The sequence below is a fragment of the Melospiza melodia genome (genome assembly GCF_035770615.1).
Source record: "Melospiza melodia melodia isolate bMelMel2 chromosome 10 unlocalized genomic scaffold, bMelMel2.pri SUPER_10_unloc_1, whole genome shotgun sequence".
Taxonomy (NCBI): Eukaryota; Metazoa; Chordata; class Aves; order Passeriformes; family Passerellidae; genus Melospiza; species Melospiza melodia.
Window position 1 is genome coordinate 1,074,078 of NW_026948501.1, and position 19,659 is coordinate 1,093,736.

Sequence of the window (19,659 nt, forward strand, 5' to 3'; positions counted from 1 at the left end):
TGCTGCAAAAAATTCCCTGTAAAATTCTTCCCCCATGCAAATCCTGTTCTGTAGCAGCCACCCGAGCTGCACAAGTGTCTCTTTCAAGGCTGCTGCAGGGGCTTGCTCAGGCAGAGGTGCCCCTGCAGCTCAGGCACAGCATTGCTGGGGACAGAGGATCCCACTCTCTTCCCCTGTGCCTGCTCAGAGAGGGGAGCAAGCTCCTCCTTGTCCTAGGCCACAAACCTCACATCAAACTGAGGGTACATTAGTGAAACTAATGCAGTCTAGGACTATAAAGTGATTAATCTCACACAAATCTTCACAAAAAAAGCCAAACAGCATTAGGATTTGTTTACATGCATTTTATTTTCCAATGAAAAAACAAGCCTCCCCTTTGTTCCTGCATCATTAAAAGTCTCTTCCAAATTCTGACTGCTTAGGTTTGGCATGTAAAATCCACTGTACTACAGCTAACCTACATTCTTGTAAAAGCACATATTTTAGAACAGGGCTCAGCCAGCTTCCCCATTTGTAGATATCAATTACACAGGCAAGATATGTGCTTTACTCTCACTGACAGAGTGTTTTATGTATAAACATCTTGACCAGCACTACACTGCCCATGGATAGCACATTTGGTGTGTTTTGGCTGAATTTCTGAAGGGGAAAACTGTGACTTGCACTCTAAATATTTTTTCTGGAGAATAGATTCCTTCACACACTATGAGCATCTTGTACAGAATACAAGCAAATATTTGGGAAGGAATTTCATGCTTATGGCAGGTATTGATTTGACAGCCTTGGAAACTCTGCTCCGTTGGACGAACTGCGCAGCACAGCTCTGGCTGTGTGAGCTCTGCAGGATGGCCACGTTTCCAGCACATCACTGCTCCTGCTGCAGTGGCAAGGAGAGAGCCAGAGAACCCTAGAACTGAATGGCTGGGAAGGTACCTCAAAGATCATCCAGTGCCACCCCTGCCACGGGCAGGGACATCTTCCTCTATCCCAGGTTGCTCCAAGCCCTGTCCAACCTGGCCTTGGGCACCTTGAGGGATGGGGCAGCCAGTGCCAGGGCCTGCCCACCCTCACAGCCAAGAATTTCTAATTTCTTTCCAATATCTAACCCAAACCTGTCTTGTGTCAGTCTGAAGCCATTCTCCCTTGTTCTGTCACTCTGGGTCCTTGTAAATAGCCTCGTTCCACTTCTCTTGTACGCTCCCTTCAGGTACTGCAAGGCTGCAACTGGGTCACCCTGAAGCTTCTCTTCTCCAGGCTGAACAACCCTAATGCTCTCAGCCTTTCCTTGTAGCAGAGGTGCTCCATCCTTCTGACCATCTTGGCAGCCTCCTCTGGACTTGCTCCAACAGATTGATGTTCTTCCTGGCTGTGCAGGCAACTTGTTAGGATCTGCATTTCTGGCGAGTTAATTCAAACACTCTGACCACACTGTGTTCAGGGATGCAGTTCAACTGAGCGAGTATTTTATCTTAAAGGCAAAATGATCTGAAGTGGCGGTGTTGTAAGGGTGTAAGCTAATTTTTACTAATATTGGTAGAATTTTATTTAATGAATGTAAATAATTTTGATTCGCTGTTTCTCTTTCCTTACTTCCAGAATGCTGCAAGAACTTGTGGTGCAGCTGGGCTGCTGGATCCCAGATGTGAGCAGCCAGGGCTGGGCTTGGGCCTGGGAGCAGGAGATGATGCTTTTGACATGTGGGAGGGCAGTGAAGGCCTTTGAGAACATTAATGACATTACTTGATGCTTCTACGGTGCTGTGCCTGCGCCTGCTTAAAGCTCAACATAGACTATGAGTAATTAGTGATCTGGATGTCTCTGAAATTATCAGCAGCAGCATTTAAATCATCATTAAAATACAATTAGCAGCCCTTTGAACAGAATGCTGTCGTTCCCAGCAGTCTAATTGGTGGCTCGTGGGCCAGTTCTGGACAACAGGAGGATTGTCTGCTTCTCCAACTGCAGCAGCTCAAGGAGCACCCTATCCCAGGAGTGGTGGCTGTGCCTCTGGGATGGACATGGCAGAGCCATTATGCGACAGGAAAGGCAACAGCACAAAGTATCCCTTGTGTCCAGGCTACTACTTTGAAAACACTGGATTTATGGACCTCACTTCATCCTGTGTGCTGATTCAAGCAGGCACAGCACCAGAACTTTATACTTTGCAATTCAAATAAATTTAGGGGGATTTTTATACTTCCTTTTTAGACTCTGTAGCAAGAACTGTAGGGGTGAAATACGGGCAGACCATGGTAAGACAAAGAACAAAGTGATCCACGTCTACGTGTGGCACGCTGGCAGACCGTGCTGCTGCGCACTTGGGCAAGATGAGGAATTCAGCTGCTGTAGCAGACTGAAAGCAAAGGTCTGGCATGGATGGTATTCCCAAACCAGGCAGCCCTACCCACATTTAGGAAGCTAAATCTGTTTCTTTCATGCCTGAGATACTTTTGTTAATTTCATAAATGCCAACAAAAATGACGTGTTTTTAAAGTGTTGGGGGTGTAAACCGTTGCTCTTCTGAAATGGCCACAGTAGATGTATTTTAGCTCAGATGTGCTCTCACCATACCACTGGCAAGTGCCTCTTATCTGTTATAACATCAACCTGCAGCATTCTATTAGTATCTTTTCATCATATTATCAATGGTCCTGCAAGAACTGCAGTAGAATAGGCTTTAAATACTTGCTTTTTGTATGTCTCACACAACTGCCACAGGAACAGCACACTACTGTTCCAGGTTTTTGAGGCTGCAGTGCTCCCCACCAGCTCCCACTGCCTGCTCCATAATGCCCTTATTATTTATGCTTTTTCTCTTGAAAATTCAACTTTAGAACTTAAAATTTTCATGCTTTTGTTTCTTAAAACTAATCAAAGGCAGCAAATGGCCCCGATGTAATCTGTGTAGTGTGTGCTGTGGCTGAGCATCCACTGCTGTGAAAGCGCTGCTTGTTCTCTGAAAGGAGGAATTCTTTCAGCCAGCGTCATTGCCCCCTCCTCCTCCTCCAGCCTGCTTCTCCCAGGCACTCAGAGGACTCACTGCCAGTCATTTTCTTGCCCTAAAAGTTTGCTGGAGCAACACCATCGTTTACCCCACATATGTCCAGGGCCAAACCCCTCAAGGGTTGGCCTCTATGGACAATCAGAAATTTTGAGTTTGAGCATAGCAGTGGCTCCAGTAAAGTATGCTACCTTCTGAATCATCTTTTCTTTGAACTGGTGGTCCCTAGAGAGCTGATGCAGAGACCAGTAAATGTTTTAAGTAACTCAGTGATGTGCCTTCTACATGCACATCTTTGTCCTTAGAGAAAAATGTTCCATCCAAAGTATCACAGAGATTTGAAAAAAGTTATTGCTCAAGCAAGATGGTTCTTGTTGATATTTTGTGGAGATATCTGAACATGAAAAACCTCCTTCTATAAATGTAGTGTGATGGTGTATAGTTTAATTGCAGCAACATAAGAGACAAGAAAGGGATGTCACAGGTGGTAGCAAATACGATGATACAAAATCAGAGCAAGATTGCAGTAAGTGACAGACTTTATCCCCAACACTTTTTTAAACCTCAACAATTTTTCTTCAATTTCTTTTATTTTTGCAACTTTTTTCGACTAAGTGACCAGCATGCCTAGAACTGTGAGTGCTGAAGTAGCAATGCAGAAAAGCACTTGCCCACAGGGTGAGCCCACGGCCACTTGTAGACCTGGCAGTGAGGTGAAGGCTGGGAGCTCTTCTACAGCAGCAAGAACAGGGAACTTCTGGGGCAGCATCTCCACAGCAAGATACACCAGGCTGAGAAAAGAGGAGAAATATTAAGGGAAATTACACTGAACAAGTGTTTCCCATGGATAATGTATGCATTTATTCCCCCCAGGCAGACGTACCTTTCAGGTCCCAGTGGCCAGTCTGTTCCACAGGCTGTGTCCATGTTCATCTTGCTGTGGGACTGACCTTCCTTAACAGAAGAACCACGACTAAACTGATAACATTCATCTCTGCTCTTGCTCTGACATGGCTATTCGTTAGTTCTTCCTAATGACTGTTCAGTTCCTTCCTTTGAGGGAGCCACTCCTAAATCGCCTCTGTTCAGGTTGGATAATGAGTCACTGACTTTAACACCAACTGTTATTAACCCTTCCCTGACACAACCAACATCTGGGAACTGTGGAACACGTGTCTCAGTGCTGAAGTAGAAGATTGATGAATCCTGCAGGCTTTCTGCTGCTGGTTGATGAAAAAAACACTTTATTTGCCTTGTGTCTTTGATTAATTGCTCTTTAAGTCTAGCTTAATCTACCTGCTTTCCAGAGTAATTTTGTTTTGCCATAAATTTAACTTATTTTCCATTGTCTTCTTGTCTGGCCAAACTTTTAGTTTATATTAAATAAGTTCTGGAAGCACCTTGTTCCCCTTATGCTTTTCCTCTCTCTTCTCATTGGGGAGGGAGGGCTGTGTGCGTGGCTGAGCACAAGCTGGCAGTGCTCAGTTCTGCTGTGCTGCCCTGACTCCAAGGATGCTAACAGCCAGGCTCCTGGTGGCACATGCTCTGGACTAGTTTCCTTCCTAAATAACAAAACAGAAAAAGACACAAGCAAATTTATAATTTATTTATAGATTATTTGCCATTCCTAAGACTATAGAAATTAAAGACCCTGTGAGACAATTCACAACAAGAAGTGAATTCTTCTTGACTCAGTTATTGCTCACAAGGCTACTTAGAGAATGGCTTGTTTGTGATCAAGTTTTGCACTGCTGGAGCATTGGATACATGCAGGGCTGTCTGAAAGTCTGATTTTTAGGCACCTCATGTATGGCAGTACTTGTTATTTTGACCAAATTTTGGTGATTTTTTAGGATGTTTGAAATTCTGAAGTTCTTTCTTGTTGATCCACTTTCCTTCTATTAGCACTACTAGCCTCCTACCATGTTTTGTGCGTTCCTCAAAGTTCCTTCCAAATGCTTTTATTATTTCAATGTTACTAGAGCATACCTATTCTTATAGGGTAATCTAAGAGTTCTAAGGGGAAAGTAGTTCAGAAAGAGATCAGAATATTTACTTAGGAAACCACACTCTCAGATTACTGCAAAAAGAGATTTCCAAGAAGAAACATGCACTTGTCATTGATTACTTCCATAGCTTTTCCAGGATTCTTTATTCTATCATGCTGATGCTGCACCAGTTGGGCTCAGACACACATCCATGGCACTCACTGCCTGGGAGTGAGCTGGCCCACCCCTGCTGCAACAGCTATTCCCTGCTGGGAATATTTACTGTGGGTGTCAATCCAGCATGACTGAAATCTCATTAACAATATGCTTTTCCTCATTAATAAAATATTCATGTGAACATACAGCATCAGCAGTTTGACACTTTCCGTAGTTTTCCAACACCTAAACAACAAAGAACTGCTCAGGTGCTGTGGTATTATTGCAATGATAAACTTGCAGGCAACCTCTGGAGCTTGGGCACTTTGGCCATTTAAAAAATAATTTCTTCTGGTACAACCGGAGACAGTTAATTCCTCACTGCCTGTGCAGTGAAGAGCAGGTTTCTTCCAGTAATTGATAGTAATGCTCATTTATGGGTTTCTTCCCTGGTAGTTGATACTTATACTCATTTACCAGTTATGGCAACAGTTTGGCTGCCCTGTGGATGGCAGATCTCAAGATGCAAGCAGTTGCCACTTTATGCATGTCTAAGGTGAAAAGGCTGCCAAAATCATTGAGGGAGGTGATTGCATATCCCTATTCTGCACTGCTGCGGCCTCACCTCAAGTCTTGTGTGCAGTTTCAGGTGCTACGATACAAGAAAGATCTTAAGCAATTAGAGAATGTCCAAAGGAGGGCTAAGAAGATGGCGAACGGGCCAGAGGGGCCCTACAAAGAGTGTCTGAGGGCACTTGGTTTGCTCAGCTGGAGAAGGGAAGATTGAGGTCACAGCTCCAGGGGCTGCAGCTCCAATCTCTGCTCTGGGACAGGGACAGCAACCAGGGAACAGCTGGAGCCGGGCCAGGGCAGGGTCAGGGTGGACATCAGGGAAAGGTTCTTCCCCCAGAGGCCGCTGGGGCCCTGAACAGACTCCCTGGGTTTGGTCATGTCCCCAAGGCTGCCAGAGCTCCAGGAGCATTGGGACAACACTCTGAGGGACAGCCGGGGTGGGATTGTTGGGGTGTCTGTGCAGGGCCAGGGGCTGCACTCGATGGCCCTTGCAGGTCCCTTCGAGCTCCGGGTATTCTACGATCTGGAAGCTTTACCAGCAGCACCAAACGCTCAGCCGGGAGAGGCCAGGCCAGCCGGTCACCTTCACCGGAGGCGCTGTGGCCAGGGCGGGCGCGGTACCGGCCCGGGAGACCCCCGGCTCCCCGGGCGGAACCGAAGCGCTGCGGGACCTCTTCTGCCGCCCTTGCACGGCCCAACACCCCCGAGCAACAGGTGCCCGGGGCGCCGCTCTCCCGAGCGGGGTCAGCCACAGTGGCCGCGGGCCTGATGGAGCGCCGCTGGCCAGCAGCGCGGGGCCAGGACCGGGCCGAGCCGGGCCGATCCGGGAGACCCCTGCCCCGGTTCCCCCGCCGCTCCCCGCCTCCGGCCCCCTCCCCTTCCCCGCCACTCGCTTCCGCCGCGCTCCCGCGCATGCCCGGGTTATGCAACGGCCGCGGCGGGCGGGCCGGGCCGGGCCGGGCCAGAGCCGCAGGGCAGGGCAGGGCAGGGGGCCGTGAGGGGCTCCGGGCTACGAGCACGGGCGGCGCCGAGGGCGCTCCGCTCTCCCCGCGCTCCCGCCGCGGCCCCGCGCGGTGTGTGAGTGGCAGCGGCGCCGCCGCCAAGTCCCGCCCGTTCCGCTCTCGCTGCCGCAGGCGGCGGCGGCGGCGGGTTGGTTTCCTGCGCGCCCGGCCGCTCCCCCGCCCCCCGGCAGTCGGAGCCGCAGCCGCCCGGATCCCCGAGCCATGGCTCTGTGAGCGCAGCACATGGCGGCCGCGGCAGCCATGAGCCCCCCACTAATCCATACAACTCCCCCCTGATCGGCCACTGACGGCAGCCAGCGCTCCCACCCGGCTCCACCGCTCCCACCGCCCGCCCGCCGCCGCCGCCGCGCCGCCCGGCCCGAGCCCAGACCCCGCTGCTGCCGCCGCCGCCGCCGGGCCCCCGCTCGCCCGCCCGCCCGCCGCCCGGTCCTCACCATGGGAGTGCAGGGATTCCAGGACTACATCGAGAAGCACTGCCCCAGCGCCGTAGTGCCCGTCGAGCTGCAGAAGCTGGCGCGGGGCAGCCTCGTGGGTGGGGGCCGCCAGCGGCCCCCCCAGACCCCGCTGCGCCTCCTCATCGACGCCGACAACTGCCTGCACCGGCTCTACGGCGGCTTCTACACGGACTGGGTGAGCGGCGGGCAGTGGAACCACATGCTGGGCTACCTGGCGGCCCTGGCCAAGGCCTGCTTCAACGGGAACATCGAGCTCTTCGTCTTCTTCAACGGCGCCCTGGAGAAGGCCCGGCTGCACGAGTGGGTGAAGCGCCAGGGCAACGAGCGCCAGACGGCGCAGCAGATCGTCAGCCACGTCCAGAACAAGGGCACCCCGCCGCCCAAGGTCTGGTTCCTGCCGCCCGTCTGCATGGCGCACTGCATCCGCCTGGCCCTCATCCGCTTCCACATCAAGGTGAGGAGGAGCCCGGAGTCCCCCCCGCCCGGGGGTCCCGGCGCCCCCTCCCCGCCGCTCCCTCCCGGCTCCAAGATGGCAGCGGGGGCTGCCCGCGGGGGGAGGGAGGGCACCCTCAGCCGCTCCCCTCAGCGCCTCAAAATGTCGCCCAGACCCGCGGGGGCGGCACAACTTTCGGCGGCCTCAATCCCCGGGGGATTTTGGCTTATTTACATGGCGTTGCCCGCCGCCCCCCCAAGGCCGGAGGCCGGGAGGCCTTGGCGGGGCGACTGGCAGCGCCCATGGCCCGGCCCGGCAGCAGGGCGGCTTCTGCCTCCATGTTCTTTCGCTCCGTTGACTCAAAATGTCCCTTCTTGCCTTGTGGGCTGTGGTACCGCAGGGGAGAGCGGGTGGGCGAAAAGCATCTCTGTAATTCATTATTGAGGGAGGAAAAAAAAAATTAATCAGTTCTCGCACAGGATGGATCTGCAACAAGTTCCCGGCTGAGGCGAGGTGTTTTAAACTTGGGCTGAAGGGGAAATGGCTCGCTGCAAAAAACGCAGGGGTGCCACTTTTGGCTTTATGGAGGTTCTCGTGTTTTCTCAGCGTTTTCTCAATATCAACAAGCTTTTAAAAACAGTTGTAGACTAACTGGCTCCTTACTCCATAACAGCGTCACTTATAGTTTTGGGCAATCAGCAGTGCCAAGCTGGCAGTTCTTGTTTTAAACTCCTTATTTTAAGGGGCAACCTCAGTTTTCCAGCCCCACAAACAGCCCTTCATGTCGGAGCTGGGCTTCATGGCCGTCTTGCGCTCAAAGGCTACGATTTCAAAGGTTGCAGGATATGACCACGTCGCATCTCTCCACATGGCGTTCCTGATTTACGATGGTTTCTGTTCAGCTGAGCGATTGTGTATATTGAAACACAAGACACTGGAATAGCAAGCCCGGGGATGAAGCTGCAGTTTTAGGAGTTGCCTGCTCACCTTCCTGCTGGGGAGGGAAGAGCAGCAGGAGGGAAGCACATATTCTTGCTTTATTATCTTAAATTACTTTTGTCGGTAGAAAAATATTATGTTATCTTGGGAATTGCTCGATCACTAGCAGCACCTTAATGTAATTTGGCCTTTCAGCGGATGAGAAACATTCTGGCTGGGCTGCAGGCCTGGGGTGCAGAGGCCTCTCTCCAAGGAGCTCACCCCACAGGTGGCTTTGGGTGAAGTTTCTCCTAGTTCTGCCGACAGGGCGGGAATGGTGCTGCTCCCTCGTAGTGCCCTGCTCGCTGGGCAGGCCCATGTGTGGAGGAGCTCTGAGCTGGAGCGCAGCCATGCTGAGTTCACTCGGCAGAGGAGGTCCCACCCTGTGGGCCGTGGCCGGGATTGGGTCAGCAGGCCGGGGCCGCTGCGCCGGGCGAAGCGTGTGTGGAACAAACTGGAAGTGGAGGCCAAGCTCGTTCTTGCAGGGCACGTGTAGCTCTGCCAGACGTGATGCCTTGGGCTCGGCCTTGCTTAGAGTGAGGAGGTTGTGGCCGTGTCTGCTGCAGTCATTTTTCCTGGTCATCGTAGAAGCCAAATGGTGTTGTATTTTTTGGATGGTGGGTATTTGCACAATAAGTAAAACATCCTATCATTTGAATTTTTGGGGACCTTTTGTTGCTAGGAAATAGTTTTGTGCTTTCAGCAAAAAGTTTTAGGGCCCATGCAGTGAAGGTCCTTACCTTGACCTGTTTCTGGGTGCATTATAAATCTTCCTCATTTCTTATTGGGACCCAGAGATCATTAGTAAAAACAATGAATGGGGTAAAAGAAGGAATTTTTTTTTCTTTTAGTGTGTTAAAGTAGAGACATGCTTTAATGCAACATAAAAATGCATAGTACCCAACAGGAAGGCAGCTATTTTGATATCAGTGGGAATTTAGTGCTTGCAATAGTTTTGTGGTGTGTTGAAGTGGCTGTTAGTTTGTTAGGCATTTTCTGTTACAGATCTGACTCAGGTACATTACATCTGAACCGAGTTGCTGCATTTGACAAAGGTATTACCCTGTAGGATTTTGTTTACTTTCCAGTGCTGCTGCTTTAGCTCCTTTATGGTTTCTTGGTGACAGGCCTTATTCCTAATCTCACACAGTAGTGTGAGCACACTCATACTGAGTCACTTTTCATTAAAGAAATTAAAAAAATACCCCAAACTTGCAAAATCTCAGTAAATACAGTATCCCCCCCAGTTTGATAGAGAAGGTTTATGAGGTGTATATTTATTTGTCTGTGTTGGGTTAGCCCCAGGAGTTGACAACTTCTTACCAGATACTGAGGGGTGTGGGAGGAGAGATGTTGTTGCTGTCCACACCACTGAGCCACCACCATGCCTGTCCCAACTGCACAGGTTCTCTGCATTGCTCAGATGTCCTGGGGATGGGAAGGATATCAGCAATTTCTGTTTGATGCCTCAGTTTTTTCAGTTGTCCAGAAACTCTGATGATAAATCTAGTTGTAATGGGTTAATTTTCAGGTTAGGAAGGATGTTTCATGCTTATAGTGGTCACATGCATAATACACATCAAAGATACTGCTGAGCTTAAAGCACTTTCCTTCTCTGCTGTTCTTCTTCTCTTACATGATTCATTATATTTCTAAATCTGCTTTGTTACATATATCTGTTTTTCTCTAAATCTTCCTTCAGTTTTATTCTCACACACTCTGCTGTAGCCCTCCTGATGCCACAGAGCAAAATGCATCTTGAAAGTGTGATTTTTATTTACTTGTATAAGTGATTTAAAAAATCTACATATGCATAAAACAGTTTTTAAATTGTGGTGTTTTCTTACTTTGTTTTGAGGAGTTGGGTTGAGAATACTGATTGACTTTAAATGTGAAACTGATTTTCATATTTTTATGAGCATTTCAGTCTGGAGTAGGTTTCTGTGTGAAGCTAGGAAGTGGCCATGAATTTAATCCATTTTGGTAATTAGGGAGGAGAAAAAGTAATGTCTTCTATCCAGAACAATTATAAATCACTCACAGATGGTTTCAGCAGGATGTAAAAATAACAGGTTCCTCCAGGTTATAACAAATATCCTGCGGGTTCTTAGTTTCATTGTGACCTGGTGGTTTTCAGTTTGGGGAGAATAATTCTTAAAAGAAACTTTTATGCTAAGTAGGTTTGCTAAAATTGAAATATTTAGGTAGTGGAGTTCTTAATAACTCTAATACTTGGGGGGATTGTTTTGTTCCCAGTACCTCAAGGTGCTCATGTGTATTTACTCAGGCAGGATTCTCTCTTTCTGAGGCAGCACCATTAATGTTTACACAAGATTGAGACTTGAGAATGGTTCCACATTCCTGACTGTGATTTCCACCACATCCCTCTCCTTCTGAAGCTGCTGTTCTGGGTGCCTCTGCGTTTTGAGAGCCATGAGATCTCTCTCTTACTTCCGTCTTGTCAGAGCTTTGTGGGTTAACTGTACTTTGGTAAATGCCACTCTTTTCCTGGTGATGGTTCAGTTATTTGAAGATGGATTCTGGTATTCCCTGAGCACACAGCAGGTTCCTGCTGGGTTAAAGAGCTCTATAAAATGGGGTGGGAACTACAGGCTGTGGAGATAGAGGAAATAGCTCATAAAAAATCAGAGGAGCTGCACACAGAGCTTCCTCTTGCGTTATCTGCACACCCATGTCACACCTAGTGCTGCAGAAGAAGTTCTCACTTGGTTTTTTATAGATCAGAGCTGCTTGTGCATGCAGAGAGGTTGGGTTTAGAGATATGGACATAATTTAAATCTATCTACCCTTAATTAAAAAACATTGGAGGGATTTTTCTAATTTAAAACCTGTGAAGACTGGTGGGTGGGGGTGGGGTAAAGCCTAAGTTGCATTCCTTTAGTTAGGAACTATGTAAATCTGATGTCTTTAAATTTTTTCCAGAAGTGTTTATGGTTTCTCCCACACCTAATGCTAGAGGGCAGCATCATTGTGAGAAAAATGAGTGTGTGTGTGTGTTCTTGTCACAAAGTAAATTTCAAAAACAGTCCATGGGGAGGTTTCTGAAGAAATAACATTTTCTGAGGACTATGGGATGGTAGGATTAGTAGTAGGGAGAGCTTAGTGAGCTGGTCATTGTTTGCAGGAGCAGGTGAGGTGCTGACTGTTTCGCTGCTCAGGGGTCTGCTTGAAAGGGAGCATCTCAGAGAGGTGCACAGGAGAAGTAACATTTGACATACCTCTCTGGAATATGGTAGTTCAGCAGCAGCTTCAGCAAGTGCAAGACTTGGGTAGAAGAGGAAGGGTCACTGCAAACTTGCTGTGGGTGACTGCAGGGGCTGTGGACCTTGTCTCCTGTTCTGCAGAGGAAATAAATAGCCTTGCTGGCACTAAGGCTGTGCTTATTCATGTATGCTGTGGAGACTGAAGCTAATAGTTTTGTACTGGTCTGTTTTGGGATAACTTGCCATCTATATTGTTGTTAAAGGGGATAACTCAGTGAGGATGGGTTATACCAACGCCCAACTTGCAAAAGGATTTCTGTGTGGCTGAATGTGTATTGTGTCTGTGGGTGGCAGAAGCATTGGGGATCCAGAGGGATCCCTTCCCCTCCACTTTCCTCAGCTGGCTGTTGTTGAGTGTGCTTTATGCCTATTGTAATTGTACCAGTTCTGAAGGTATGGTGGAATGCAGGGCTGAGGGTCCTGGCCTGTCCTCATGGGACTTCCAGTTTCAGTATAAGCTTCTTGATTGGAAAGGGTTCCTTTTATATATCCAACATTAGGCATTGGCCCATGTCTCCCTGCACATGTCTATTCAAGTCATCTGGTTTCTGTAGCCTAAAATATGGGCTTTGCTAGGCAGCAGGAGTGGAGAGGTGAAGTTTGGGCTAAAAACTCAAAGCAGTTTGCACCATCAGATTCAGTTGTGCGTGAAGGGATTTGACTGAAGGTGGAAATGAGAAAAAATGTTGGCTTAATACAGCAAGGTTTGCATTTGAAGGGTCAGCAAAGTTATCTCTGTTCATCTGTGGTTGTGTTTGGCCTGTTTAAAAGGCTCAAAAAACTTTAAAAGGTGCCATGAGTTTGTTTGGTCATGGGGGACGCCTTTATGTGCTGAACTGCTGGAGTAGCCACATCCTCAAGGCTTTTCCCATGAGCTGGTACAGACACTGGAACAGTAATGTCTTCAGAGTGGAAATGTTTCTGGTAATAAGCAGTTTTTTCAGATGAGTTCACTAGTGCACAATGCCAGTGCAGAAGTGTGTGCTGTGCTTCCAAGTGCTCCTTGGGTCCTGTCTGTATGTGCTGCATCGCTGGATTTTTTTAATTCCTTCAAAAATATCTTGAGTATTTTAAATTCAAGTGTATCATTTCAGAACGACCCACTATATCATAATAGTTGTGATCAATCAGTGCTTCCATTTACGCTGAAGCTAATTGCTCTATCTTCTACTCTAGGTTGCACAGAGCATTGAAGATCATCATCAAGAAGTAATTGCTTTCTGCAGAGAAAAGGGTTTCCATGGTTTGGTTGCATATGACTCCGATTATGCATTGTGCAACATCCCTTACTATTTCAGTGCCCATGCCCTAAAACTGAGCCGGAATGGGAAAAGCCTCACAACAAGCCAATACCTAATGCATGAAGTTGCCAAGCAACTGGACCTGAATCCAAATCGCTTTCCTATTTTTGCTGCTCTTTTAGGTAAGTGAAGATGCTGCTAGTCAGCCTTATGATTTCAGTTGCTGTTAACGGGTTTAAAATAATGTGTGTGTAATTTGACAGAGTACCTGGGGAAAGGCATCCTTTTGTTCCAGACATTCCTGCTGTGTGAGGTGGACTGCATGTGTGTTTGAGGTCAGACATGCCAGTTTATAGAAACCTTTGAGCAATGCAAATTGTGGCTGTCTAGAAAGAAGAGCTGAAAGCAAGGGTTTGACTGAGCTCTGCCTTGCCAGAATGTTCTCTGTGGGTGGGGGAAATCAGGACAGTTGTGGTTCTACTTTGGGTCCTGTATAGTGTATGAGGTCTAGTTTTAGTGGTACACTTTCCTGACGGGAAGTATGCTTTTGTCCTGAATTCTACCTAAAAATAACACCTATGGAGTGAAGGTGCTTGGTTTGCTGGGGCATTTTTTCCCCTCAGAAATGAGTATTGGACAAATATGGCAGCATGTCAGGTGCAACAGAAATATGCTGAGCTATTATTGAGTGGAACTCTGCATTTCTGAAAGCACCAGTGACTGACCTTGTACCATTCCATCGGTTTTGGCTGTATACTTTCTTAGCACTCCTGCTTCTCATGCCCATGAGCTCCTCATACTCAGTAGCATAGGTGGGAATGTCTCCAGTTTAACTTTTCTGCTCAAATGGGAGAGTTTTAAGACCCTCTATTTCCATAGCAGTGGTAGAGAATAACTGTCATACTCTCTCAGACAGAAGAGTGAATTAAGTACTGACAAAGTTGACTCCAATGAATAAGATTTATTTATAATAGCATTCTGAATGATTTTTGGGAACAGCCATGTTCTCAATCTTGTCATGCTGTGCAAACAAATTAAGAATGGTAACAGGATAGAGGAATAAAACTTCTTTGAAAGCTCTCAGTGAGAGAGGCTTTGTGTCACTGTTTTAAATGCTAATATTTTAGTGGTCCTTAACATTGTTCCCAGTCCAGCAAGGCACTTTCCATATTAAGAAGGAAAGACCCAATGGATCTTGCAATAGACAGCCACTGGTATTTGGCTAGTTGGACTTGATTGTGTCGTTTGTTTCTCCTGTCTGCACAGGTGTAGGGGGGAGGCAATAGTAAGGATGGCTGAGCTGCCGTTGCAGGAATTGCATGACAGACAACTTGCTTGGCTTTTTTTTGGAGTCTATAAATAAGTTAGGGCATGCCAGTTCAGTGAGTAATAATTACTGCTGGAAAAGCAGTTTCCCAGATGCAGATATGCTTTATGGACTTCATGGGAAGTGTGGCTTTAAGTTGCCACACAATTCCAGCTGCACGGTCTGCTGGGGCTTTGCTTGCTTATATCAAGCAGTAGGTGAGATAAGTTCTGATAGAGTTTCTGAAGGTTTTGCAGTTTTATGCAGGAAACTCTTGGTTGTTTTTTCTCTCTTGTCTTTCATGACCAAATAGTTTTCAGCATGTTCTTAGAAGAAAGAAATTTGAGGTAATTTCACATGATTGCTCTAGAGAGATTTGGTTGCTTTCCTCCCTCCCTGTCAAATTGGTACAAAGGTTAAAAACCCCCAGGTCAGCTACAAGTTTAGTTCTGAGTATTCCTTTGCATTTCCTACGTGTATGTATTCAGTATGAGTAAGCAGAATAAAGTTCATGGAAATCAGGGTTAGAAGAGAAGATACTCTCAAGATCTTCCTGTGCTTGGAGTTTTTTTATTATTTTTATATGAGTGAATTTTAGGAACCTTAGATATTTGGATAGGAAGTGATTATATAAGCTGACAACAAACAGATACAGTTTGGCTTGAAGTATGGGCAACATGTTTTAACTTTTGCAACCTTGGTAATACAGTAACTTTTTTTTTTTATAGAATACTAGGTTCCTATCTGCATATAGGTATGTGAAGCATGGAATATGTTTAAATTAGGCTGGCTCATTTTCTAATCTAATTTTTTATATTTTTGTTGAATATCTGAGGACTTCTCTGGCATCACAGGTTATTCCATCCTTATTCCTGTGGCCTCTTTGAATCTTTTTTGATTGTGTTAAATAGAATAAAGAAAAGCACAATGGGAGGGAATGAGTGAGCATTTGGTGACATGGGAAGGCGCAGGAATTTTTTTCTGGGTACAGCAGTATAACTCCCCATGCTAGTACTTTGTGTAGGAATAAAAGAATGTGTTCTGAAATAATTACAGTTAAGTTGCTGGTTTAATGTTTGCAATTCCAGCAGGCCCAAACTATCACTATAGCTGTGATATCCATATTCAGCTTTAGGGCTGCAGATGTATTTCCCTCTATCCAGAAAACTAAAGTTTTCTTTGTGTTCAGAATCTTTCTTGTCATTAACTCCAAGAATTAATTTGAGAAATGCTGAAAAAGGAAAATCATCCTCCAAGTTTCAGTTTCACATTGAACAGTTGGAGATGCCTGAGGAATGATTGTAAACTGTGCAGTTAAAAAATTGTTCTCAATGGCAAGTGATTTGGGATTGAGTTCTGTTCAGGGATAAAGTTTCTATTGAAATATCCCCTCACAATGTTTTTCTGACTGTATCAACAAGGCAAACTTGTAAAGATTGCTTTCAGATGAGGTTCTGTGTACACTGTGGTTGGTTGGCTTGGTTTACAGTTTGGTTTTTTTCCTTCTTACAGTTCTCATCTGGAAAGGGTTTATAGTTGTAGCATTGTAATATAAAGGCTATTCTTGGAATGGGGGGTTAAAATGTGATCTGGATACTGCATCCTCTGAGCATGCTCTTAAAAATTTCTGTTCTAATTGCTGCTGATGTAAACAGGGAGTTGAATTGGGTTCTTTTGTAACTTTTGACTCAAATACTTCAGAATAATTTTTTAAAAGATAAGCACCCAAGCTTCAGCAAGTAGAAAAACAAATCCAGTGTGAGATATAGGCTCCAATTCAGTGAACTCTTTAGAAAGGACAGTGACTTCAATTAGTATCTAATTGCTTTAAAAAAAAACCTAAGGCATACACTAAAATAAGCCATTAAATTGGGAAAAATCAATATATGTTGAGGTTGTTCAGCCAGGTCAAGAAATAGAGGTTGCTTATATAACACTGATCTCTTTCCCACTGTGGCAGCACTTTGTAACATGTTTAGTTATGGAATCCTGTTCTGCTCCTCAGTAAAATTTTAGAACTACATAAGGTGAGTACAGGCATCACTTCTTAATTGGAGCACAGAAGACACTGCTGCATTTCAGTGTACATGGTGAGAATTGATTGAACACTGCCTGTATGTGTTCTGGGTCATGAATTAACTGCAATGACAGATGGAGACCAAACAAAATTGGAGTTTTGGTGGAATGGAGAGAGACCCTGGCTGTTTTAAAAAGTAGCATCTGCAGGAGTGATTGTCAGCACAGAATTGTCCTGCTCTGGCTACAGTAGTTTTTTGCAGGCCTGTTCTAGAAAGACTATCTAATCTTACCTTGACCAGATTAGTGAGTGTGGCTGTTATATGCAAACTTGTTGAATCTTTCTGATGTGAGATTAAAGTTTAGCTCCTAATGAAAAAAAAAAATGATAACATCTCCTTGCTGGAGATCTCAGTAGTGGGTGAAGTATTGATTGGACACAAAGACTTCCCACTCTGAGAGGACACCTGCTTGTCACCAGGCAGCTTGCCTGGCTTTGCAGGTTAAGGAGCATTAAGAGCAAACTAGATGATTTTACAAACAACCTAACAAGAAAGAAAACAATTGTTGTAATATTCAGAGAATCTTTTCATATTCTTTATGAACAGTGCATTCACTAAGAAACTGCTGCTCCATAAAGCCAGGTGTTAAGTAGATCCTGAAATTTTCTGCCAGAATTGTGTTAACACATTCTGTTTAGCTCTTTGTAAAGTTTGGGTACACAGCCACTGAACTCCATCAGAAGTTGATTAATACAAATGTTTTAAATGATTCCTAGTAATAATTTTTTTTACTGTGATGTGCTTTGGAAAAAAACCAAACAACAATATAGGTGATCTTCCATTAGGCATGAGCAGTGTGGTAAATACAGTCTCTATCTCTGTCCATGGAAAGAACAGAATAATTTCCCAATTCCTTCCCTGTTGACAGCACAAGGTCCCATCTGACCTGGTCAGATCATGAAAAGAACCTTCAGGAGCTGGGGATCTGCTAAGTGTGGCTGGAGCTGCTGGTGTTCCTGAGGGTTGGATAAACCTGGCTGCTGCCTTGCTGCTCACCCCATGCTTGCACAGTGGAGCAGAGTGCAGGTTGCAGGGGCAGCTCCCCTGTGGATCACTAATGGCACGTGCTGGGCTGCAGAAAGGCCTTACCAGCCTGTGTCAGGGAGCAAGAGAACAGGCTCTTACTCTCTTGCACCTGCAGTGTGAAATGTGTTGAGGATTTCCTAGCAGGACACACTGGCTTGAGGTGGACTCTGGTTGTGCCTGGCCCTGTTGCTGGTGTCAGTGAGCTGGTTTCATGGAAGAGTGGTCCTCACACACACCAAGGAGCTGTTGCTGCTGCAGCAGTAGCATGCTAATTAGGTTTTTCTGGAGTAACAGAATGCTATCTGCAAGTTTAATCTGTTAATCCTCTTGATCAGGAGTTGGGGACTGACTGTGGATTTGTTTGCTGTACGTAGGAGCTGTGAAATGTTTTACAGTGCACTTAAATGAGTTCTGCATTATGTTCCAGGTAACCACATTCTACCTGATGAAGATTTGGCTTCCTTTCATTGGAGTTTACTTGGTCCAGAACATCCACTAGCTTCACTTAAGGTACAAATTTAATATAACTAGGAGAAATTAAGCTAAAATCAGTACTACTGGTTAACAAGAGCAATGTGATAGCTTAATTGAAAGCAGCTCTGCAAGGCCCTTGTGCTCAGTCACCCTCAAGTGTCCCAGTGCCTGGCTGCAGAGGATACCTGGGGTCATTGGCCTTACAAGGCTAAACTTATCCTGTGTGATCCCCCTCAGTGCCCTTCAGCCACACAAGTCAGAGCTCCAGTGTGATTTGGCTTGCAGAATGCAGCTTCTTGTTCTCCTCTTTCTTGAAAAGGAGAGTTTTTTGTTTGGTCATGTTCTTCAGCTATCAAAAATAATGAGCTGTATATCTTCCTACCATCTTGTTTTATTTTCTGCTGCTCTGAGTTTGTGTGTAATAATCTGTTTTTGGTATTTAAAGTGTAAATATACTGGAAAACAGATTGCATGAGAAAGCTAAAGTGGCCTTTGGTAGGTTTGGAGGGGGGGAGTTGAGACAAGTAAATTGCCTGATGCTCTTAGTTTACAGCATGTGTGTTCTGCTGCTTCATCACACTTGCCTCGTGCATCTGCCAAGTAGAGGGCTATAAAAGGGAAACTGGACACATCAGAGAATGGGATCATAGTGACCTTTCTCTCTGCCACAACAGATACATATGTTTGCCTTTCCCCTAAGGTGTACCGTGTAGCAAATAATCTGCTTTTTGTAAATTCTGTCAGACTGCTTAGTTATCTCTACAGCAAAAATAGACAGGTTTTCCCCTTCTGTTCTGGAAGTTTATTAAGCCTTGAAAACTTGTTTTGCCAAAGGTAGAATTTAAAACAAGATTCTAGATTTTCAGCAGAATTTTCAAGGCTTGCACATGCATTGCTTAGTGGACAGCTGTGACATTTGATGTTACACTCATCCTCTATTTTGCTGCTGCTCTGGTGTTTAGAAAGGTAAGTGTCAGCACATTCTAGTGGCAAAACAAAGCCTGCATGCATGTTTGCTCCTTCCTCTTAAAATTCGAGGTGAAAAAATGAATGAGTGTGCCTGTGTTTTCATCTTTTATTAAACAGGTTAAAATGTAGCAACTTTTGCCAAGTGTTGGTAAACTTTCTGGTGATTCTTTCCTGATGTCTAGCCTGAGTAGACTTGTCAGTCAGGTCAGATTATGACTTCAGACACCTAGACCTTCTGGAAAGCCCTCAAAATTGATACTGAATTACCTAAGTGAAAATTAGATATGTCATCTTTGCATCTAGATGTACCTGTTCAGTGGAAATGCCAACTGGGCTTTGTGCCTGGCATCCCAAGGAAGTGAAATGTGTACCCTCAGAGCATCCTGGCCTGCCACAGGCACTCCTCCCTGCTGGATTTTATCTGTGGGCCAATGTGATCAGATATGAGAGCAGTTCCCGTTTGGCTGTTAAGGGTTCTGTGAAAACTGCTGCACTGAAAGCAATGCAGAGCCCCAGATGAGTGCCCTGACTGAGGAGAGACTATCACAACGCAGGATTTGTTGAATTTAATGGCAGCTTGCTGGCCATTTGTTCAGTGCACAGCACCTCTGTCTCCTGCCTGGCAGGGCTGTCAGGTGGGAGAACATACCTGCAGCAAACTAGTCTGCTGTAGTT

The 19,659-nt window shown here is 46.0% G+C and overlaps 1 protein-coding gene and 1 long non-coding RNA gene across 4 annotated transcripts in view; one reads left to right on the plus strand and one right to left on the minus strand.

The window, feature by feature from the left end:
* Positions 1-318: 318 nt before the first annotated feature.
* Positions 319-7,303, minus strand: LOC134432960 (uncharacterized). 2 transcript variants are annotated; one of them, XR_010031436.1, is made up of 3 exons: positions 7,175-7,303; positions 3,885-4,563; positions 319-3,792 (listed from the first exon to the last, which is right to left on the minus strand). It is a non-coding gene; the product is annotated as an uncharacterized LOC134432960 (long non-coding RNA). The 2 variants fall into 2 exon arrangements; XR_010031437.1 differs by lacking the exon at positions 7,175-7,303 and adding an exon at positions 6,255-6,357.
* The window catches only part of FAM120A (family with sequence similarity 120 member A), a 47,683-nt gene continuing 35,166 nt past the window's right edge, over positions 7,143-19,659 (plus strand). For both annotated transcript variants that reach the window (XM_063181828.1, XM_063181830.1), the window contains exons 1-3: positions 7,143-7,649; positions 13,067-13,313; positions 17,969-18,051. In XM_063181828.1, the coding sequence (XP_063037898.1) occupies positions 7,176-7,649; positions 13,067-13,313; positions 17,969-18,051 (804 nt within the window). In that variant the 5' untranslated portion in view covers positions 7,143-7,175. The remainder of the gene's footprint in view (positions 7,650-13,066; positions 13,314-17,968; positions 18,052-19,659) is intronic.